This window comes from Phaenicophaeus curvirostris, chromosome 1 (genome assembly GCF_032191515.1).
Source record: "Phaenicophaeus curvirostris isolate KB17595 chromosome 1, BPBGC_Pcur_1.0, whole genome shotgun sequence".
Lineage (NCBI taxonomy): Eukaryota > Metazoa > Chordata > Aves > Cuculiformes > Cuculidae > Phaenicophaeus > Phaenicophaeus curvirostris.
In genome coordinates this window covers 122,744,614-122,769,681 of record NC_091392.1, presented here as the reverse complement: position 1 = coordinate 122,769,681, position 25,068 = coordinate 122,744,614, and the positions used below count along the sequence as shown (strand labels likewise).

The following is a 25,068-nucleotide window of genomic DNA, read 5'->3' as shown; positions in this document are numbered from 1 at the left end:
AATATTTTCAAAATCTGTCAGCTATTTTTATAATGAATGTGCTATTCAGTAACTAGCACTTAGCTCTATTATTTAATACCTTTTTAGAAGGAAAATTGTGAGTAATCTAATGTCCATGTCAAGTCTGTATCATATATAGCCTAGATTCTTTCTTTAGTATAAACATAAAACTCTCATTGTCATGGGCATAAAGCACAAGCATAAACCTCTCTGACCTTTGTTCTTCTGGTTAGCAGATCTATTTGACATTTGAAACATAAAGAAGGTTTCAACTATTAAATAATACAGATCTCTAATCTGGAGTGAAGTTGCTGTTTAAAATAAATTATGTGTTAAACAATGCATCTCTTAAATGTTGGGGGGTTTTTTTCTCTATATTTTTCTCCCTTATCAGGGTACTTCAGATTAGAGAAATATAACCAGGTTTATAAAACTATAGTATTTCTTCCAGAACAACTACAACAACAGAAGAAAAAGTCTGTTTCTGTTCTCAAGTTTGATTTGGATGAAACACTCAGGAAGGCTGACTCAGATCTGATTGCTTGTAGGCCTATTCATCTCAAAAGTAAGTATTACAAAAAGAATAATAATATATGAAATAAATCAGTTTTCAGTATCCTTTGCTGCTGACTAGGAAAACAAGTGCTTTAAGAAAGTTTTAATTATTGAAATTTGAAAAAATAAGCAAAAAATTTAGAACACACATGCTGCTTTGCTTGTTGTGTACTCCTTGCCTGAGCATGTTTATGTCTTTATGGCATTGTCTTGAGTACTGTGGTTTGATCATCTACTCCACTTGCGGTAAAGACCTCCTGCAGAATGCTTAGGAACTACTCATTTAAAATTGATAGCTCCCACCAACCAGAAATAATAATAGGTATTTGATGACTTTCTACCTAGGTTCTATGAGGGAAGAAAGAAAATGCAGCTTCAGCCATTCAAGTTGAGGCTGGATTTAAGAAGCGTAGATCCATGTGACCCAGGGCTATCTGAAGAGTCAAATCTCAATTAATTGCAAGTAACAATTAGACTTAATGTGCTTTTTCATTTCACAACACATTTGTCATTTAATGTTATAGGACTCTTATGGAGGAAAACTGTGAAAGGATCCTTCTGATAGTTGGATAGGAAAAGAGCAATTTACAACTGACATGATTAATCTAAGAAAGAAGGATTCCTGGACACAGGACCACTTATAACCCATTTTCTGCCTTTTTGTTCAAGTCCTTACATTACACAGCCTTCTAGAGGTAGTGCTAACTGAAATTTTGCATGTAACAGGAAAATTTCCCCCTCGCTGGGATTTGGTTGACCATGACATATGCAACTATTAAAAAAAATCCCAACAAACTGAAACCTTTTATGCGATAACCTTACCCTTACAGGTGCATGATAGTGAAAAAAAAATGAACAATTGTCTCTGTAGTACCAATTCCCTGAACAAACTCTGGGAAAAAATACATTTTCATTAGAAAAGCAGGAAGGAGTACAAATAGACCTTTGTCATTCTATCTGAGTAGGTTAGACTGAGAAATAAAAATAAAACCCAAATTTATCACTGAGGTTTTATATGCACATGTAATTGTTTAAAACCTTAGACTACGTTGCAATTTGCAACCACAAAATTTGATGGAAAGTAGGAAGTTAACACTTAGATTCACTGGCTATTGGCACAACCATCTTCTGTAAATACTCTTCAAAGTGAGACCTTCTAAGTGGTAGCCATCATTCTCACTATCAGCTTTCCTAGGAAAAGGCAACTGTGTTTGCATTAAATACAAGATGTTTCAGGAGCTGTATTAATCTTGGCTTTTTTGGGGGGCTCTCTAAATAGATATCTCATGATAAACATGTCCTATCGGGCATAAGGGAACTTTCTTCTTTTTTTTTCTTAAGGGAAATAGTTCACTGCTTTCATCACTGCAGACTTACCCTGGCAATCTGTAAAACCAAATGATGACAACCGAAGCCAGGGAAAAGTCAAAAAGAAAAAGAAATATCTATCTGGCAAGCTTTTTAATGACAGAATGGAAGTAACTGAAGACAGGTTTCTGCTATTAGTATTTCTGACAAAGTCCTGTTTTGCTTAGCCCTGAATATTTGAAACTAAAACACAGGAATCACAGAATCACAGAATTGTTTAGATTGGAAAAGACCAGCCATCAAGTCCAACCATAAACCCAACACTACCAAGTCCGCCACTAAATCATGTCCCTAAGTATCACATCCACACATCTTTCACATGCCTCCAGGGACGGCAACTCAACCACTACCCTGGGCAACCTGCTCCAGTGCTTGACAACACTTTTGCTGAAATAATATTTTCAGATATGCAATTTAAACCTCCCCTGGTGCAACTTGAAGCCATTTCCTCTCATCCTGTCACCTGTTACTTGGGAGAAGAGATACAGAGTGACACAAGAAGGTGGCTTGTAAGATTATTGCATAAGAGTTCCTGAAATCTTTGCAAAGAACCCTAATGGTATCACCAAAATCCACAACTTATTTTCTTCAAAGCTTCAGGTAACTCCCTTGCTTGAAGACAGCAGAACAGCACTCATGGTAGAAAAAGATCTTTTTCTAGGAGAACATAGAAAAATAAGATGAAACTGCAAATCTGAAAATGTATTTACACTAATGCTCACTTCCAAAGAGGTTGGCTTGTTTTCTTACCATGCCACTAGCACACTGCAAAACAGTCTGTTTGCCTTTCCATTGAGTCTCACTTTTATGAAGTGCTAAGGTTTAAAACTTACATTATGTCTCAGCATAGTCTCAGTATTCCTGTTTAGCTAGCGAACATTTTCAAAAATATAAACAACATATTTCTGTTTGAAAAAAAAAATCAGAGTCCTATAGTTTATCTTAAGACATTTTCTTTATAGGCCACATGTTTCTTAAACTGAAGGGGACTACATTTGCACTACTGATGATAATGCTAATTTATGGAAGTACATGCATGAAATGCAGGGAGAGATGGTAGTTCATATTTTACTTTTGGTGTCTTGCTTGACACCATTTAAGTACTTTCATGGCCAGTAGTAGGACACAAGACCAAGTATATCAAAACTCTGGTCTTCCTGTGAAGGATGGATTGTGAAGACCAGATTCCTAGACCAGTTTCTGCAAATAGAAATACTACATCTTGAGTGCTTATTTGTAAGTGGATAATCAGAAAAATTATGAAAGAAGACCTAGGTAGAAGGAAAATATAAAATAAAATAAGAGTGCTAGGAGTCCATATATATTGACTGCACATACAATCACATTCACTTACAACTCTACTACAACTATCCTCTGGGAGAATGAAGTAGAAGTGGTAGTAATGCATGGCAAGCACCAATCAAAGGTGGAAAATATAACTAGGCATGCCGACAGGTTGCTGCAACTGGAAATGACAGCCCAATAGTTTTGTTAGGTTTTGCTCTTGACAGATTGTTCAGCCTGCAATATCTCATATTAGCCTGCAATAAGCTAATATTTATGTTCTCCTATCGAATATATTTAATTTAAAACAAAAATGCCCCTTAGTAGAATTTCCAAGGTGTGGGAGATTTTGCTTACCTCTTTTCTGATCTGGACTAAAAGTTCCAGGGATGCTACTATTTTGCAACAAGGAAAAATTGTGCATACTTAGTTTTTTCCTAAGGGTGGTGCATTGTCCCAACTTTCAGAAATCAATTAGATATTCATGTGCATCTTGAAACACACTCAAATTCTAGGAAAAAGTCAAACATTTGAATAAAACATATTGTTATACTTTAAGAGACTATTTCCACATCATCATTTTTCTAAACAAATAGTTATCTTAGCTTTCATTTCTGGCTTCTTCCACCATATTTTCTGTATAGTTTGGTGCAGCGTGATTTTGAGTCACATCTGAGTACCTCTCATATAAATGTCATGTATGTGTTGAACAGCTTTTCTTCCAGTGTAGCCTTGTAAACTTTCTTCAGAGAATTATTTCTGCAAGGTATAAAAAGTGCTACATTCACATGTGCAAATTATACTACAATATTGTTCTCTCAGGAGCCATAAACAGATCAGAGTCCAGTTTGTGCTATGAAAAAAGAGTTATGAACCTCACTGGGACTATTAATCACAATACGCCGGCTCTGAATTGAAGATCCATTTTGTATCATGTCCCATTGGACTAACAAAAATCTGCTTGTTTACAGAAGTTAATTTAAAACTTCTAGCAGAAAAAAATTAATTCTGAAAGTGTTGCCCAGCAATCAAACTTGGACTTATTCCAAACAAAAGTCAATGTATGTGGTTGCTTTGCATTTTCAAGGAAACAAATTTTTAGGAACATATGTGCTACTAAATTCTTTTTCTGTGTTCTAAGATTGTTAGAAAATACCCTTACAGGAATGGGAATAATTTTATTCTGAACATTCTTCTGTGGACACAGAGAAAAGTATAAATTACATTCTCATGTAGTTTTACTGTTCTGTCAATGAGTTTAGCCCCAGACCTGCACTGGTAAATTCACTAGAAACTTAACTCTTCAGCACTGAATTTATTTAAACAGAATACCATCAAAAAAATCTGACAAAATACCAATTAACAAAGACAGGCTTTTTGAGATATATATATACACATTAAAAAAAATAGATGGCATGAAACACAGTAAGGAACCTCTAACCTATCTATATGAGTTCTGGACTTCTGAGTAAGGCTTGAATTAAAAAGTTCTTGAGATAGACTATAGTTAAATTATGACTTCTGTTGACTGTAGACAACAGGATTAACAGGTAGGAGGCAATGCTACAGATTTCCAGATCATCCCTAAATGGTTTTTGATAATTGTTCTGAATGACTTTAATGGTAATAATAATGTAATAGGAATGACTTTATTCTAAATCATACTTGTAGCTGAAGAGGTGCTTTGGAAATAATACAATACAGAAAGGGAACATTCCCAGTCTGTGTTACAACTGCATACTCATCTACATATCATATTTTATGCTGAAATGTTCATGTTAGTTACTATTTGCTAAATTTTTATGGATACTTTTTCTGATCTGTTATTGTTAAAAAATCTAATATGTTAGATGCATATATTCAGATACATGCGTGGAAATCACCGGTCCATGCTCTCATGTCAGCTAATTGAGATATGAAGTTTTCACTGCTGTAGTCACAACTGTGCAAGACTGAATTTGTTCAGCCTGGAGAAGAGAAGGCTCTGAGGAGATCTTATAGCAACCTTCCCGTACCTGAACAGGGCCTACAAGAAAGCTGAGGAGGGACAGTTTACAAAGGCTTGTAGTGATAGGACGAGGGGCAATGGCTATAAACTGGAGAGGGGCAGATTTAGACGAGACAGAAGGAAGAATTTGTTCACTAGGAGAGTGGTAAGGCAATGGACCAGGTCGCCCAGGGAAGTCATGGCTGCCTCATCCCTGGACGTGTTCAATGCCTGGTTAGACGGGGTCTTAGGCAGCCTGGCCTAGTGGCATGTGTCCCTGTCCATGGCAGGGGAGTAGGAACTAGGTGATCTTTAAGATCCCTTCCAACCCAAACTATTCCATCATTCTATGATTCTATGAATACACAATGCATTTCTTGCCTTGGCTTTTCTTTGTTGCCAGAAACTTAAAATCCGTATTATACAAATCAATGGCAAGTAAAGGACTTCAATTTAAATTTCTCATATTGTGAATTTTCTGTTTTGCTACTTAGACTCTATAGTCTTTCTCCTAGACTCTTAGACTTAGATTCTTCTTTATATGAAATACTTAAAAATATTTTTCACATGTTCATTATCTGAGAAAAGTTACCAGAATTGAAAGGCTGAAAAACCTTAGAGATCTTAAAAAGATCTTAGAAACTAGACGTACTTAAGAAGAAAGATCTTAAGAACTATATTGTAATGTACAAATCAAAGCAAACAATCCATCTAACAATGACACAATGATAGATTCAAGATAATGAGTTAACTGTAGCAAAGAAAATATAGTCAAAAGTGAGAATAGTCGAAGTTTGAAGTTTAATTCTTACACTTAAACATACATTGTAATGCTTTAAAGTCAGGGTGGTTTTTTACTTTTAGATTATTTTTTTGCAATTATGCAGTAGAATTTTGGAAATAATTACTTCATCTACTGCTATTCATCACTTTCTTAATGTGTCTAATTATTATGGAGCTATTATGATATGACAGTCTACTAAAATTCAAAATCATTACCTACCCCTATTTGTACAGTTTCTAAATTTGTACAGTCTTCATGAGATCAAGCATAGCTAACACGTTTCATTTCTGCCATCACGATAAACTGTCTTTGAGGTCGTGGGTCTTTAACAGAAGATTTTTAATCAATGTTATATAATAACTACTGACATTAACTTAAAAAATAACTATGTACTAGTTGAAGTACTCTTGATAGCATTATGAATAATACAAATATAATGTAAGCAACTAATATGAAATAAAACAGCTTAATTAGGATTCTAAAATTCTAAACAAATTTGAATACTTCTCTCTGCGTGTATATATGTACACATCCATATATATCACAGAAACTACTGCCAAACCAAAATGGTAAAACAATCAATATATTAGCTATTGTGAAAAATTCTATCAAGTCTACAATGGATAACAAAATAGAATACTTGTTCTTATATCATAGTAATTTTGATTTTAAAATATAACTTAGAAAATCTTCCATGATGAAGCAGAAACTAAAAGTTCTTGTTACAATTTAACTGATGCTTTATTTTCTGCATCAGATATTACTCATAAAGGCACTTCAAAGGCACAGCAATGAATTAGACTGCATTTTGAGCTTGTTTGTAATATAAACTTTCAGAAAGGTAATTTAAGCTTATATTCTGAGCTTCTCTTTATAATATTGTTTCATGTTTGTATGCTGTTAGTCTGGTTTTGGACGAGTGTGAACAATTTCAGAACATTATGTAAGAAATAAGGAATAGTATATGCATACATGACTCAAATATTCTCTTCATACATTAACTTCAGAGAACGGTGTACATCCCATTATATTATAACACGGTTCTATAACATTTTTAATGGGATTATATGGAACGACAATATCATAAGTCAGAATGTTTATCTGTCAAAACAGAAGATGTACGCGTTTTTTAATTAGAGAGATTGGATTATGAACAGAAGTTTTATTCTAAGATTGTGTTCTGAAAATGCACTGAGAAAGTTACCCTAAGGGTCTTGCCTGAAAACATGATGTCTTTAAAATGCATGGTCTGTTGAGAGTTGACTAGAAAACAAACACCTGAGGAGCAGCAAACATAAATCTGGTGAAGGCATTTGATATTGTCACTAAATTAGTTCTCTAATTTCCCATAGTAAATAGGACTATAATGTTCACCAAGCAATACCCATTGTTGTCAGTGTTACCCTCCCTCCTTTCCCAATTTTTATATTCATCCCACTTATTCTTTTAGATTTATCAAATGAAAGCATGATAAAGAGGCTATTTGTTCTTAAAAGTAACTTATCTGGAGCAATGTTCTTACCTGCTCCTTTTCACTATAGCATGCTTACAATTTAATCCCAGTCCAGAGTGATATTTCAGTATCAAAATAATTTTATTATTCATTAAGTAATCCTAACTTTGTGCTTTTTTTGTTCCTCAAAACTTAGGTTGACAGAAAATGTTGGGTTTGCTTTTGGTTGTGTTTTTTTTTTATTTTTGAGTAAATATTGCATTTACATTGCCTGGTCTCCAAGGATTTCAGGAATCTGTTGGAGACTGAGAGTACTCAAAATCTGTATATCTCTATTCTTATTTTATTTTTAAGAAAAAACAACAACAACAACAAAAGTAATTCATCCCCAAATGCAGAATAACGTTCTTAAAAAATCTGGAGATCAGGGGACAGATGACTAATGCAGAGGACCCATCACTGGTAGAGAAATATAGATCATTAGTAACCAATGAACAAATGAAATAGAACACTCATCGGTACAATTGAAAGTACAATCTACCTCCAGGAATAAAGAATGCAAACCTTGCTCACAGCCTTTAGGCCTTTTATAATAGAAAACAATAAGTCTGAAAAGATCTGAAAGAGAATAGTGGACAGAAGAAAATGGCAAAGAATCAGTTATGCCTGGAGTTTTCATTGTGACACAGATAAAGGTGTTAACAAATCCTTTGAAGGCAAATAAAGAAATAGGGAGGTTATGCTTCCTCTATGTTTTGCCCATGTACAGCAGTCACTGAAATTTTTCACCTACAGTATCAGAAAGAAGTTAGAAAGGATGGACAAAGTCAGGAAAGCCAAGTAATTTGCAAAATCATTAGGTCTGGTTATACACTAAACAGTATTGGAAAATCTGTTAATTTCTTTATTAATTTAATTAAACGGTGACTATGAATATATGAAAAAAACATGGAGAGCTTTAATTATAGTGTTTCCTGCAGCTCTTAAAACTAAACTGGAATTCTACCACAGAAAACCATGGTGACCTAGACATAGTATCAGCGGCCATTCAAATACAAACAAAGTACAAATAACCATTAAATCCTGTTAGCTTTCAGTTTAATAACAAATACTTATTTTTAATATGAGATGTTAAATATATTAAACTGCCTCTGTCATAGATTTTGAGTGTTCTTGGAAATAAAAAAAAGATAGAACAATGGTGCTCCCTTTTATGTTACTCACTTTTATACTAAAATGATTATTAGTATGATAAAATTTTTCCTCTAATGTTCTTAAAACTTAGAGTAGACCACCATAAAACCCCCTTTTATTAGTCTCGCCTACCACAGAAGAAACTACAGTAGTAAATTCAACAGATCCACAGAGTTTTGATGTTAAAAAACCTCAACAACACAGCAAGCTCTTGGTTATACACTAAATTCTGCCTCTGTTTGATATCTGCTGAATAATAATTTAGGATTTTCAAACTGTCAAAGTTGCTATGCTCCAAAAGCATAATGTCCTCTACCAAAAACATCAAGTCACCAGAATTAACTGTTGGATTGCTTTTCTATCACTATTTCTAAAACAAAGCATGTGCTGTTTGGGTTATTACATTTTTTTTTTAAACCAACAAAAAAATGAGCACTAAGAGGATAAGTTGATCAGCCTAATTTCATTGATGTGATATTTTGTCAAAGTTATTGCATTGTTGTAACTTACAAAATCACTCCTGTTGTCATCTTGCAGAACGTTCAGACACAAAAGTACTCTCACAAAGCTTCCCTTGCTTACGGCACGGTTGGAGAGGAGTTTTGAGAATCATCAGTCTTGTGTAACAGGAGCCATTGCTGAAGGCATTGTAGTTACAAAAGAGGTAATGAAATAGGGTAGTGATAGTAAATTTAGAAAGTACCAGAACAGTCTTTAGTTAAGGCAGCTAACAGTTGCAGCAATATCATAAGGTGAATTGCTTTGCATCTCTAAATAGTAACATAAGCGCTAACAAAAGACTCAAAAGAAAAGATGCTCTCAGTAATCAGAAATGAGAGTAGCGTGCCTTCCAAAACTCAAAACAGTACATAAATAATACATCCTATGCGACCAGTATTCTAGAGTACTCACTTTAATTGAACAGTATAGTTTTGATAACATTCTAAAATCATGATAGACCACAAAATCAGTAAAGCTAATCACAATCACAACTTTTCAGTCTGCTTCTAAACTCTCTGTTCTGTATTGATCACAAATACAATGTCTGCAACCAGTCTGGTTCTAGCTCTGAGCTCTTGAGAGAAAGCCCAACTAAAACTAGTCCCTACTGAACCAGATAATGAGCAGTTACAGGCAAACACTCCCTGTCCTGAAGCCTGTAAAACCTAATAGGAAGCACAACAGAACTTTTTGTTATCAGAGCGGTCCCTGACATCTATTCTACTCTTATAGAAGAGCTACCAGATATGAATTCAGAACAGATTTTAATATGTGCTAAGGATTCTGATATGTTACTTAAAGATAAAAAGCTCTTGAATGGTTTAGTTAAATTTAGAAAGAATCTTGCTCTCTGGAAAGTCACTTATGCTGTTTTCAGCATCAGACACATAAAAAAATACCTCTAGTTTGATTTTTTCTTAAAGGTATCAATTTACTAAAATACCAGTACTAAAAACATCACATAAACACTTATTAACAAACCCTCCTAATAAACCCAATGATTTACATACAAGATAAAGAACATGTCTTTTCTATTTCAGCTATTAAAAAACCTGCTAAAGCAAAAAATGTCTCGTGCAAACTATGTTAAATAGGTGTCATGCTTATACTGAAAGTACAGAAAGAAAATATTTGTGACCAGAATTCTTGGTTTATCTTACATTTCCCAGAAATAAACTATGATATAATGTCTCCACAGAAGCTGCAAAAATGAGGCTATATTTTGTTTTCATTCGAGACTTCTGTAAGGACTGAACTGTGGGACTCAGGATGAGCTTCATGAATAGAAATAAGTAGATATAATTTAGCAAAGAATCCAATAGCTGGCAATAATGTACACCTCAAATTTAATATAGTCAAATGATGAGTACAAGCCTATTATATTCTTGTTCTAGTTGATGCATAACCTGGAATTTTCCACGATCTACAAATGATTACACATATCCTGAAATCATTCAATAAAAAAATAAAGCTTTTTTGAGTATGTGTAGCAAAAGTAAAGTATGTGTAGCAATAGTACAGAATCAAGGCAGAGTTATTCTTTGCATTTAGAGGATATTCAGCAAATGCAAAATACCTAGACCTATAAAACATTTTTTTTCTATAGTTGTCTATGTAAAAAATTGTGTGTCACGGTTCACTTTCACATATTCCAGATATCTCACAAATGTGAAGTGACCTTCACTCTAGAAGTGACTATTTTTCTTCTTTGTCTACAGAGGAAGATCAGGATTACAGGCTCAAAGACAGATGCCTACTCTCGATTTGTTTTTGTGAGTTGGATCTCACGTGTAAATAGTAAGTAGGAAAGAAGTATGGAAGTTTGCTGTAGGGCAGAAGTAAATATTTTATTTAAACAACTCGGGGATGTTACCACTACTCCCATGTCTGCTACATTCTATCTGTCTATATAATATAATATCTTGGAGAAATAAATAAACTGACAAATTTATCTGAAATGAACGATAAAGAGTAAAATATTCTAGCCAAAAACTCCATTCTTCAATATATACCCATCACCAGTCAAACTCTTACCCAACTCCCTTGACTCCTATCCTTATGTTAACAAACAAACAAACACCTCCACAGGGATGCCTATAAAGTTTGCCAGTAAAAAGGGAACTCACTGTAAAACATCTAGGTGCAAAACACAGTTCATCACAACCTGACAAAAACAGATTTCCAAAATTAGTATAAGTAAATTTAGGTGAAGTAATTTTTAGACAGTTTAAGGGCAGGTGCTGATCCTTTGCTGTTTACTCTGCATAAACATTAAAGTTTTCAAGCAAGTTTTTAAAATGCAGGTTGGTTTGTGGTTCAATGTGTTTTATTTTTTTTCTAAAACAGTTCAATTTTAAAGCAGTTAACTTTTTAAAGCAATTTAACATTAACTTGTCATCTTGTCCAGTGTGATTACTAAATGGCGTTACTTTATGGCTTTAGTCTAAAGTACGATGGTGATGAAAAGCTGTATGTGATGGATAGAGTTTTCAAAACCTGTTGGGATGAAAGGTTCTAAATAGGTTTTATAAAGTTATCTCTGAGGAGGACCACAGCAAGACCTATTTGTACTAATTTAATATGTAGAGAAAGTTATTTCTCAAGAATCTTACTTTTTCTTAGTTGTTTCGTGTGAGCATTTGCAATGGCTAATTGTCTGCATCAGAAGACCTAGAAAGATTCCCACACTGACCAGTCATTAAGTGGCAGTTCAAGTCTAATAACTTTGTCTTATCTTCACATCTATGCATCAACACCCACAGATTTAATCATAACCCATAGTGATCTCTGATGCAATAGAAAATGTACTTTTGAAAGAATTCTGGAAGCAAACAAGATAGATGTTTTGTTAGGCTAAAGAACCAATATCATCCTCCTTCAAAGCAGTCATTCATTCAGTCACTCATTTCCCAGACCTTCTGAGATGTGATCGGATTAGCTACTGTATTTATACCATGGCAAAAGCACTGAAATATTTGCTGAATCTGAAGTGTATAATCTGTATATGTCACTGATTACAAATGTCCACAGTAGCCCTGAAAGAAAGACAAATTCATTATTATGAAAAATATTACATCTTGCATTTGCTTTGTTTTTCATACACATAAAAAAAAATGCTTGTTAAAAGAATATAAACCTTAATCACTTTTCCAGATGCCTATGTGCTAGTACTCTATAACCACTTGAGATGGTGAGGATGAATTCTGCAGTGAAGCAGTTACTGTCAGTTCCAGGAAGATTGACTGATCTAGTCCTAGAACATGGCTTTCTCCAAGACAGAAGAAAAAAGAGTGCTTATTTATTCTTGTATAAAAATTCTGTCACTATGCATCTACGTGTGCTAATAGTTATTTAAAATGTTTCATAATGAAATGTTTGAAAAATGCATCCTAATTAATTACTTACAAGATTTAATTTGGTTATTTGAGTAAACAATGTCAGGATTTATAATAAAACCTAAATATAAGGTATAAATTGTCATCTAATGATGCAAGAGTAGGCAGAATCACATAAGAAACTTTAAATTTATTATTTCTCATAGACGTCAGATATTTTAATGTCCCACTACCTGTAGCAACAAATTAATTAAAAACTTTTAATAGGATACAGTAAATTAAGAATGAAGAATAATGCAAATCTGTGTGCAGTAGAAGAGGTTTAAATAATGGGTGTAATTATAAAATAATATTTCCTATATGTTGACATGATAAGGAAATGTTTTTATTACTAAGTCAAGGTAAACTGTTTTGATATTTCATAATTTCCATTATCAGCAGTAACAATGATGAGGACTCTTTTAACAGTAAAAGAATGTTTTTAGGAATTTTATATATCCAGATATATATAATTTATAAAGATTATGGTATTATTTAATATTTTGCTTGGAATTAGGAAGAAACAGTAACTATTTTACTACGAATTCTGATGTCCTCTGCTTATTAACTGAAAATGAAGTCCCAGGTGTCACTTATATTATTTGAGCAGAGCTCGCTTAAATTTTTTGAAACACTTTTACTGACCCCTTAGAAACTATGGAAAAAACCTGAAATCCATAGTATATTGCTGAGTCTAGGTTTTCATTCCTAGTATGCTGCACTCAGAGCTGTTTGATAAGAGGGGTGATATTCAGTGAAAAGAAAACCAGTAAGCTTCTCTGAATAAATGATCCAGTCAATACGTAAGTAAGAACTGATGGCATTTGGGTAGGCTGGCTATCATGTTCGTTGCAGTGCTTAGTTCAGAACATTTAGTCAAAGTACGAAGGATGTGTAAAACTGTGAGGAAAACCTTAATAAAACAATATAATAAAATAAAAAAGATCATAGAATTAGTTTTTGCATAATAGCAAGGGAATTTTCTGCTTTTGATATTAACAAAGTTTTAGCCAATAACATATTCCTGCCAGATAAATATCCTGACAGACATGCTCTTGTAATATGAAGGACATTGTAGTATGTTCTATGATCATTCTAACTAAAGATTCTTTGAAAACAGTGCTAAGTTGGTTTCTCATTGATTTCACATTCTGTATTTTCTCTTTTTTAGAGAATCATTAGGCATTCATAGCCATCTCTTTGACTAGAAAGTGTATTTTGCTACATTTCTACTATTCCTCTGAAAATATTTCATAACCCCAAAAAATACTAGTCACAATTGAACCAAGTGGAACGAAATTGATCCAAATGGGACAGAATTGAACCGTTTGAATCCAAATGGAATCCAAACTGGAACAAGAAGAATCAGAAATCACCAGTGTAACATCAGTAAAGTAGGAAATAAATCAAAAGTACAAACTCTAAAATATGAAAGCCAAAGTTATTATATAAAAATGTATTTTTACAAGTTTTACATTTGGGGAAAACTGAGTAAACTAACCACCTATTTACTACTGTGTTTTTGTGGTATAAGAATGTGTGCCCTCAAGCAATGAAATACTTTTTCTCTCCAATATCCTCTGATTCTATTGGTGCTGTATTCCAGAAAGAACAGTTTAAATTTAGTGGTTATTTAATCATCAATATCCATATAATCCAATTTAGATATGAAAGAGACAAATTATTAGCATGACCATGACTTTCAGCACTGAAGCTTCTATTTTCTATATCTTTTTACTTTAAACATCCACAAGACAAAAGAGTGACGATCTTGATATTATAGTGCAGTAGAAGGAAGGTTTAGAGAATGCATGAGTCATTCAGAAGCCTGTTGCAGGCTTGAATAAGTACTCTAAAATGTAAATGCTGGACAATTTCTGAAAAGTTTAAGAAAGATCTGTAACTTTAAGCAATTTCTATATGCACAGAATCCTCAGAAGGCTGTGGATAATAAATAAGGTCACCCAATAATTTCAAAATTTTACTGATTATTTAACGTCTTCTGTGACCTTAAAAATAAACATGATATCCTTGATATTTATGCATGTAAATGAAAGTAACTATTGAGAAATTAGTAGTTATTTAATAGTGATATTTTTAAAACAATGAAACTATAGAACATAAACTAAAATCCAGGCCTTGCCTGTTTAGTGGGAAGTATACGTCACTGACCAGTCACAACAGATTAACACCAAGAAAACAAAGAAACTACTTCATAATTCAGAGCTAGAAGCTAATTGTTTTACTATTAAAGAAAAACTTGCATCACTTAAAATAATAAAATAAAGTTAATCTTGCATCCCAAAAGTGAATACTAATTATAGAGAGTTGTGTAATTATTAATACTAGTGTAAACAACAAATACTCTGGATATTGTGTATATTTTAAATAAGAATACTAATACAACATTCTCAGGTAATGATTCAGGAATGTAATTTGGCAGTCTAGTTCTGAAATTGCTGAAGAATCCATCATTTTGTAGCTGTCTTTCTAGCCTTCATCTGTGGCACATGAACACTGTTCTCCCTTGCTTCCAAACTACATCCTCCCTTGTCCCCGTCCCTATTAATTCTTGATTTCTTCTATGCTTCATATTAACTTGACATTAATTTCCAGTACAATCTGTACTTCTTTTTTTTTCATATGCAATGAAACATAGATTGGGGCTGCAATGCAGACCTCAAGAGAAAAAAAATGAAATAACGTATTTATCTAAATGATGACGATTGCAAATGATATTCTAAGATTCAGCCATGGTAAGATCCAACCATAAAATCCAGCACCCAGCTATCTTGATGATGGTATGGATGGTATTTTAGTTTGGATAATAGTATGCTATTCTCAGGACTTATATTCCTGAAAGAGGAATAGGAACAGGAAATAACAGTCAAGTTGTCTATCTATGATATGAAAACAGATTAGAAAATCACAGCTTTAGTTTACCAAATGCAATCCCATAAGGAAAATTACTACTGCCTATAAGAATAGAAGGGGATAAACATCAGGGAGTAGGAAAAACTGAACTAAATCACAGTCTTGGCACAAAAATAGGTGAAGCGCAAATGGAGGAAATTGAAGAAAAGTTGCCAAGCATTGAGGAGTGAAGAAATAGTAAACTCATTCAGAATAATGAAAGGAAAAAAGTATTTTTAACTACTTTCAAGACAGAGCTCAATATGTTTGGCATCTTTGATCATGGGGTGGCTCACACACCCCCAGGCTTTCTTGCTAAGGATGGGACACGTGTGTCTCCTAGGGGGACTAAAGCCCTTGCTAAAAACCTAGCTAAGCTCATAAATCGAGCTTTAAACTAGATGTGAAGGGGGAGGGGGTTGAGCCCAGGCTAGACAGGAACGAGCCTGGAAGTGGGGCAATGGTGATTCGGAGAGGGTGTGCTGGTGAGGACCACCAGTACCTCACCACACAGAAAGTGGGGGAGAACACACCTGAGGGTGCTAAGGGAGATACGGGCACTCTGGAGCTAGCTACTCCAGTTACCAGGCAATTGGGAATGAACTCTGTTCCCTCTAAGAGGGCTGAAGGCTCGGCAGCTCAGCTGAAGTGCATTTACACCAATGCACACAGCATGGGGAATAAGAAGGAAGAGCTGGAAGCTGTAGTAGGGCAAGGAGCCTATGATGTTGTTGCCATCATGGAGACGTGGTGGGACGACTCATAACTGGAGTGCAGCTACGGTGGGGTACAAACTCTTCAGGCGGGATAGGAAGGGTAGGAGAGGAGGCGGGGTAGCCCTCTTTGTAAGGGAGGACTTGGACACTGTTGAGATGGATTGTGGCAATGAGGAGATTGAGTGCCTGTGGGTTAAAATCAGAGGAGCCCACCAGAAGGTAGATTTTGTGATGGGAGTCTGTTACAGACCACCCAGCCAAGGAGAAGCAGCTGATGAGCTCTTCTATAAACAGCTGGGGTTAATCTCTAGATCAATCTCATTCTTGTGGGAGACTTCAATCTTCCTGATATCTGCTGGAAGTACAATAGAGCAGAAAGGAAGCAGTCTAGGAGGTTCCTGGAGTGTGTGGAAGGCAACTTCCTTGCACAGCTGGTGAATGAACCAACAAGGGAAGGTGCCCCCCTGGACCTGCTGTTTGTGAACAGAGAAGGCCTTGTGGGGGATGTGGCAGTAGGTGGACGCCTAGGACAAAGTGATCATGAGATAATAGGTGAAGTGAAGAGGGTGGTTAGCAGGACAGTAGCATTAAATTTCCAGAGGGCAGACTTCGAACTCTTCAGAAGACTGGTTAGCAAAGTCTCATGGGAGACAGTTCTTAAGGGCAAGGGAGCCCCATGAGGGCTGGGAGCTCTTCAAAAAGGAAATCCTAGCAGCTCAGGAGAAAGCCATCCCCATGTTCCGGAAAAAAAGCCGGCGGGGAGAAAGCCAGCTTGGTTGAACAGAGAGATCTTGAGTGATATCAAGAAGAAGAGAAATGTTTATGGGCTCTGGAAGATGGGACAGGCCTCTTGGGTGGACTACAGGAGGGAAGTGAGATTGTGTAGAGAAAAAATCAGAAGGGCTAAGGCTCAACTAGAAATCAGATTGGCCAAGTCTGTGAAAGATAACAAAAAATCCTTCTATAAATATATAAATAATAAAAGGAGGACTAGGGAGACCATACAGTCCCTATTGGACGCAGAAGGAACAACAGTGACAGGGGATGAGGAAAAGGCTGAGGTACTTAATGCCTTCTTTGCCTCAGTCTTTACAATTAAAGAAAGTTGTTCCGTCTGTGTACAAACCCAGGAGCTAGAGGAGCAAAATGAGGCTCCCATGATCCAAGAGGAGGTGGTCAGATCCTTGCTAGCCCGACTAGACACCCACAAGTCTATGGGGCCGGACGGGATTCACCCAAGGGTACTGAAGCAGCTGGCAGATGTGCTGGCCAAACCCCTTTCCATCATCTTCCAACAGTCCTGGAAGACTGGGGGAGTTCCACTGGACTGGAGGCTGGCTGATGTTGTGCCCATCTACAAGAAGGGTCGCAGGGAGGATCCAGGGAACTACAGGCCTGTCAGTCTGACCTCAGTGCCAGGGAAAGTCATGGAGCAGGTGATCTTGAGTGCTATCATGAAGCACATGCAAGAGAACCGGGTGATCAGGCCCAGTCAACATGGGTTCACAAAAGGCAGGTCTTGCCAAACTAACCTGATCGCCTTCTATGACAAAGTGACTCGGCTGCTGGATGAGGGAAAGGCTGTGGATGTGGTCTTCCTGGGCTTCGATAAAGCCTTTGACACAGTTTCTCACAGCATTCTGCTTGAGAAACTGTCAGCCTCTGGCCTGGACAGGCGCACACTCTCCTGGGTGGAAAACTGGTTGGATGGCCGGGCCCAGAGAGTGGTGGGAAATGGAGTTTACTCCAGCTGGAGGCCAGTGACAAGTGGGGTTCCCCAGGGCTCAGTGCTGGGCCAGCCCTGTTCAATGTCTTTATCAATGACCTGGATGAAGGCATCGAGTGCACCCTTAGCAAGTTTGCAGACGACACTAAGCTGGGAGGAAGTGTTGATCTGCTGGAGGGTAGGGAGGCTCTGCAAAGGGATCTGGACAGGCTGGACCGCTGGGCAGAGTCCAATGGCATGAGGTTTAACAAGGCCAAATGCCGGGTCCTGCACTTGGGGCACAACAACCCTATGCAGTGCTACAGACTAGGAGAAGTCTGTCTAGAAAGCTGCCTGGAGGAGAGGGACCTGGGGGTGTTGGTTGACAGCCGACTGAACATGAGCCAGCAGTGTGCCCAGGTGGCCAAGAAGGCCAATGGCATCTTGGCTTGTATCAGAAACAGTGTGACCAGGGAGGTTATTCTCCCTCTGTACTCGGCACTGGTGAGACCGCTCCTCAAATCCTGTGTTCAGTTCTGGGCCCCTCACCACAAGAAGGATGTTGAGGCTCTGGAGCGAGTCCAGAGAAGAGCAACAAAGCTGGTGAGGGGGCTGGAGAACAAGTCTTATGAGGAACGGCTGAGAGAGCTGGGGTTGTTAGGCCTGGAGAAGAGGAGGCTGAGGGGAGACCTCATTGCTCTCTACAACTACCTGAAAGGACGTTGTAGAGAGGAGGGTGCTGGCCTCTTCTCCCAAGTGACAGGGAACAGGACAAGAGGGAATGGCCTCAAGCTCCGCCAGGGGAGATTTAGGCTGGACATTACGAAAAAATTCTCCACAGAAAGAGTCATTGGGCACTGGAACAGGCTGCCCAGGGAGGTTGTTGAGTCACCTTCCCTGGAGGTGTTTAAGGCACGGGTGGACGAGGTGCTAAGGGGCATAGTTTAGTGTTTGATAGGAATGGTTGGACTCGATGATCCGGTGGGTCTCTTCCAACCTGGTTATTCTATGATTCTATGATTCTGTGTTTCAAAGGGATTATATGATGTGCTTTCTGTAAAATATTCTTTTACATCCTGTGTCTTCTAATCGTAAAATAAGTCAATTATGATTTCTTAAAAAAACAGATGTGATATTTCTTTTCAAGACCACAAGATCTACTCTCAAAATGTCTTAGTGAAAAATTAAAAATAAGAGTATTGAAGTATTCATGTCCCGGAATGAAACAATTCTATAATTAGGTTTCATTCATATTACATATAATGCATAAATGTTGTTTAATATCAAGCCATTATGCAGCAAAAATGAATACACATCTTCCCCCCAAGTACTCCCCAAATACACCTCAAAGAATGTAATTACCTCCTAATCTGAATTAACATAATCACCTAATCACACTGTTGACTATTTTCATTTTAAATTAACATTTGACTTTATGTATTTACCAAATGTTAATGAACACATTAGCTTTACTTTTCCAAAGTAGTCCTACCTAGAAATACTATTACATATCTGAATGTTTTGTTTATTTTTTTTCTAAAACAGTTCCTTGTTGAATACAAGACTATTCACTCGCTTATGAAAGCCTTTTCAAACTAATCCTGTTAATTCTGAATATGGTTCACTAAGCAGCATGATCTCATTAATAAAACAATTTGCTAATCTAGTAAATCAAAATGCTCAGCTGTTTCAACTGTTTACCTAATGGAATTTCTTATGATCTCTTCTGTCAGCCTCACAGAAGCCTAATAATTTTTGAGCAAGACCCAAAATAAAGACAGAACCAATGAAAAGTTAGGAACAACACAACTTCAGATTAAATGTTCTTTCACAAATAATGTCAACTAACACTGAGTTTGCATTCTTGATGTTAGTTAGAATATTCTCACACTGTGAGCTTTCATTAGAAAGGTAGTTTCATCTGTTGTACTCAACTAAATGAAATGTTTTAGAGACAAATTCATGAGTTCCTGAGATTTTTAACACAAGGGGGAAAAGAGGAGATAAAAATTTGATGGGCAGCAAAAAGAAAATCTTGGTAGAATTCCATTCTACAAACATATGTTAAATATGTTTTCATATGTTCAATAAGAACATAACAAATGGATAACAGATGAGGAGACCTAGTCAAAGGGAAACATAAAACAGGAGCAATCTCGTTCTATGCTGAAATCTAATTTTTTGCATAACAAGGGTTTCTCAGTGTGATAGTTCAATTCAGGATGTACTTCTTTCCCAATGATGACAAGGAAATAATGTTCCAAACCTGTTGGGACTGTGAAACTGCTACACACCCAGTGCAATTGTAACATCTAAGATACATCTTACCTTGGTTTGGGCACTCAAAAAGCAACCTCTTCTCAGAATGAAAATACCATTTTAGAAAGGCATTAGGAAAAAAGGAGAGAAACACTTTTTCCACAGATCCTTTTTTTTTTTTTTTTCTAAGAGCTCATTTTAAGCTGCTCACAGATAGTAGAATAGTGCTGATAAGGGTGATGGAGCAGAGTAAAGCAATGAAGAAAGGGTAAGGTTTTGTGACATTGTATTACTACTATTGACCACATAGATACTCATGCCTTTAGTATTTAAAATATTTTTCACAGATTTCTTAAAACTATGGGACAGAGAAAGGGAGATGAAATTTCATGGAAATACACAAGCTATGCTACTTTTACAGACGCAATAAAGAGCATCTTTATTTCTTTGATGATATTATATTTTGTCAGCCATATCTTAGACATCTTTAGTTTTCAAATTATTGTTCGCCATTTGCAGAAAAAAAATATTCACCTACTATTTTAATGACTTCAGCTTAATGTATTACTTAATAGTTACGTCTTTTTTTTTTTCTATACTTGCGCTGCATGATTTGGTTTCCTTTTCACTTCAGAAATTTACAGTCAAGAAATAGCAGCCTAAATCTTAAAAACATGACTTTAAATATTAGCATTCAAAAGATATTGTTTATTTTTTTTGAACCATAAGCAAAAAAGTAGATTAGTGTTGAATGCAGAACAGAACAGAACTCTGCCTTTAATATTAGATAGTCCTGACTTCTTTTAACCTGAAATCCAGCAATTCAGTCCAACAATTAAGATGTACAAATACGGATTAATTTAACAGAATTTTTTTCTTATGCACAGGTAGTAACTTATAATATGAATCCAGAGTTTAGTCAAGCTGTGTTATTCAGCTGAACCTATCAATCTGCAAAACATCAGTTTAGAATTGATTCTTCATACCCATTACCATTTCAATCATACAAGAGGGAAATGAAATAAACTGCCACAAAACTAGAATTATTTTCCTTATGATGCTCAGAGAGCTTGCAAGATGAAAAGCATACAAATTGTAACTGGACACATAAGACCTAAGTGGCTATTCTGTCACACTACATTTCACAAAAAGCATCCTCAAGGTTCTTTGATTAAAACATGAAACAGGCAAAATAAGCAATACTTGCAAGACTTAATTCATGGAATCTCTCTTGTGCAGCTCAATGGTTAATCACATTTCTTCCACAAGATTTTAAAATTATGTCTGATACTCCTGCTAGTCATAAGTATCAAACTGATATTAATGATCACTTTAAATAAAGACCAAACAAATATGTAACTATGGAAGTAACACAATATACTATGTTATCCTATATTTTACTTCTTTAGAAAAAAAAATTAAACAAACTAGTGAAAATTCTCAGTTAACAAGGACCATGGAAATATCAAAAAATAGCTGGTCACTCGACACTAGAAATTCTCCTTAAATGAACCGCAAACCGATACAGATTACCCAGACTTGAAAATTTCTCATCCCTGCAGAAAATCAGGAAATGGTTTAATCAAGTCATACCTGCAGAAATTGGTTGGTTTTTGCTTGACCCACGTCTCCAGCCTCTACCTGTGCTCTTGCCAGCTTCTCTTCAGTTTCAGTTAGCCAATGATTAAAGCTCTTCATGTCAGAATGAAAAAGCTGCCACTTCTCCAAAGATTTGTCAAATCGCCTGCAAGAATAAAAGATGAAATAACTACCTATTGAAAAAAAAAGAATAACATTGGATGTCTTAGGCTAAATTGGGTGTGATGTTGACAGCATTATGTATTAGCATTTCCAATGGTTATATCAAATGGAAATATGGTAGTACTTCCGAACAATGAAAGCATCATTTAGTATGTGCCACAAATCAGTGTCGTTGATTTTTTTAACCCCTTTAAATGTTTCAAATTAACTCTATGGTCAAAACACAATTTCAATTTCCAGCTTTATTAACCCAAACTCACATCATAGGTACAATATCCATAGACCCTAGTGTAATTGGGTATATTCCTTGGTTTATTCTAGCATGAAGAAAATACTGGGGCTGGTAAAAGGCTCCTAATGCACCTTAGTACTTTGCTGTAGCTACTAACACTGCAAACAGTCATTACCAGCTGTGTGTTGTTACTGTACAATGATTTTTAAATCCCTTTTCAAAGGGAAAATAGTTTAAAAGATCTTTGATATATCTGACCTACCGTATAGTAAGAAAAAGTCTGAAAAATCAGTAGACAGATTCTTAAATCCTTACTTCCTGACTTTAGTCATAATAGGATCATGAGACTAAAGGTTTTTATTTCTTTTACAGAAATATGAATCCTAATGTTACATGTAATACCAATGCAAAAGACTACTTCTTCAATGGAAACTGCTGCTGTGAAAGACTACCCAGAAGGATCCCAGGTATATATTACAATTCATCTCCAGTTTTACCAAGAGAAACTAATTTTGTCTGCCCCTTCAATGGATACAAATGTCCATTTATTACTATTGCAAAGAAAATGCAGCTTTCTTCAAAAGGAATTTCTCCTTGCTTTGTGTAAAAAGACCATTTATTAAGTCCTTTTTTGCTATATATGTTTCACTGCAATTCCTGTATTTGATATAGTTACACACAAAAAAAATATGCCTAAAATACAAGGATGATTGAAAGAAAATTAAAATATTAAAAATAGGGGTTTGTACTATACACAAGGATGAAAAACATTACTACTCCCCACTACATATAATGACATGTAAGTACTTCTGTCACTTTAGGAAAACCTAATCTGTTTTTGTCCAGAGTGACCGATTGATCTTCTGCTTCAAGATCTGTTTGCCTTAGCCTCTGACAAGTACTAAATAAATTAAATAAAACCAGAACTTAGTGGGTTTGGATTTTTTTTGCAGATGGCCTAGGTAAGGAATTCAGTTATCCTATGCTTTGAATGGGTGTCAAAATGTGATCACTAATTCAGAGATTAACTAGAATATTTTGTTAGCAGATCAACATTAAACATGCTACTGTTATGTAGTTTAATAATACTTCATTGAGGGATTATAATAGGTTTCAGGGTATACTTAAAGGATAAAACCAAAGATGCTCAATAATTTTTCTAGGAAGTAATATGGTTCTTTAAGCACAAACAACATGATTATTTGAATGTTAAAGAGTTTAATTCAGCAAATAAAATCAGGTTATGATTAGGGAATACAGATCATCTCTTCTAGTGTACTGATAATTCTTTACTTTTTAGATGAAAATATAACTTTTTCTTATTGATTATATAGTTTTTCTTATGTATTGATTATATATTCCTACCTTGGCTTTCACATTTTAAAATCTTTTAATACTAGACACTATGAATAGTCATGTATCCATTTATAAACATCTACAGAAAGACATATACTAGTCCTCCTTTCCTGGTAGATATAGAAGATTTACGTTGCTGAACACACCCATATAAAGATGCAGTTTTCTTAATTCTGATGTACAGCATATGTTAATCACTTTTGATGAAATTTTTAAAAAGGGTAGAAGAGATGACCCTGGGAACTGCTGACCTGTCAGCCTCATCTCTGTGCCTGGGAAAAGCATGGAACAGATCCTCCTAGAAGCCATGGTAAAGCACATAAAGGACATGGAAGTGATTAATGGCAGCCAGCATGGCTTCACCAGGGGCAAGTACTGCATGACTAATTTAGTGGCTTTCTATGATGGGGTAACCACAGGAGTGGACATGGGTGAACTGACAGATATGATCTATCTGGACTTCTGTAAAGCCTTTGTCCCCCACAACATCCTTCTCTCTAAATTGGAGAGATATGGATTTGATAAGTGGACAGTTCAGTGGATAAGAAACCAGCTGGATGGTCATATTCAGAGAGTAGTGGTCAATGGCTCCAAGTCCAGATGGAGATCTGTGACAAGTGGGTACCCCTCAGGGGTCCATACTGGGACCAGTGCTGTTTAATATCTTCATCAATGACATTGACAGCAATATTGAATGCACCCTCAGCAAGTTTGCAGATGACACCAAGCTGAGTGGTGTAGCTGCCACACCAGAAGGATGAGATGTCATCCAGAGGGACCTGTACAGGCTGGAGAAGTGGGCCTGTCAGAACCTCATGAGGTTCAACAAGGCCAAGTGCAAGGTCTTACACATGCGTCAGGACAATCCCCATTTTCAGTACATGATGGGGGATGATATGATTGAGAGCTGCCCTGCAGAGAATGGCTTCATGGTGCTGGCTGATGAGAAGCTCAACATGAGCCGGCGACATGCGCTTGCAGCCCAGAATGCCGACTGTATCCTGGGTTCAAAAGAACCGTGGCCAGCAGGTCAAGGGAGGTGATGCTGCCCCTCTATTCCTCTCTTGTGAAACCTCATCTGGAGTACTGTGTCCAGTTCTGGAATCTTCAACATAAGAAGGATATGGAACTGTTAGATCGGGTCCGCTGAAGATGACTACAAAGATGATCAGAGGGCTGGAGCACCTCACACACAAAGACAGGCTGAGAGAACTGGCCTTGTTCAGCCTGGAGAAGAGAAGGCTCTGAGGAGACCTTATAGCAACCTTCCGGTAGCTGAGGGGGGCCTGCAAGAAAGCTGAGGAGGGACTGTTTACTTGTAGCGATGGGACTAGGGGAATGGCATTAAACTGGAGAAGGGCAGATTTAGACTAGATAAAGGAAGAATCTTTTCACGATGATAGTGGTGAGGCACTAGCACAGATTGTCCAGGGAAGCTGTGGATGCCCCATCCCTGGAGGTGTTCAAGTCCAGGTTGGATGGGGCCTTGGGCAGCCTGATCCAGTGGGATGTCCCTGCCCATGGCAGGGGTATTGGAATTAGATGATCTTTGAGGTCCCTTCACACCTAAACTATTTTATGATTCTATGATTCTATAATTCTATGAATAATAAACAAAATAGAGTT

At 36.3% G+C, this 25,068-nt stretch overlaps 1 protein-coding gene across 4 annotated transcripts in view; it reads right to left on the bottom strand.

Annotated features, from left to right (window-relative positions):
* The window catches only part of DMD (dystrophin), a 1,224,073-nt gene that overhangs the window by 563,179 nt on the left and 635,826 nt on the right, over positions 1-25,068 (bottom strand). For all 4 annotated transcript variants that reach the window (XM_069873469.1, XM_069873460.1, XM_069873489.1 and 1 more), the window contains one exon: positions 21,687-21,837. In XM_069873469.1, the coding sequence (XP_069729570.1) occupies positions 21,687-21,837 (151 nt within the window). The remainder of the gene's footprint in view (positions 1-21,686; positions 21,838-25,068) is intronic.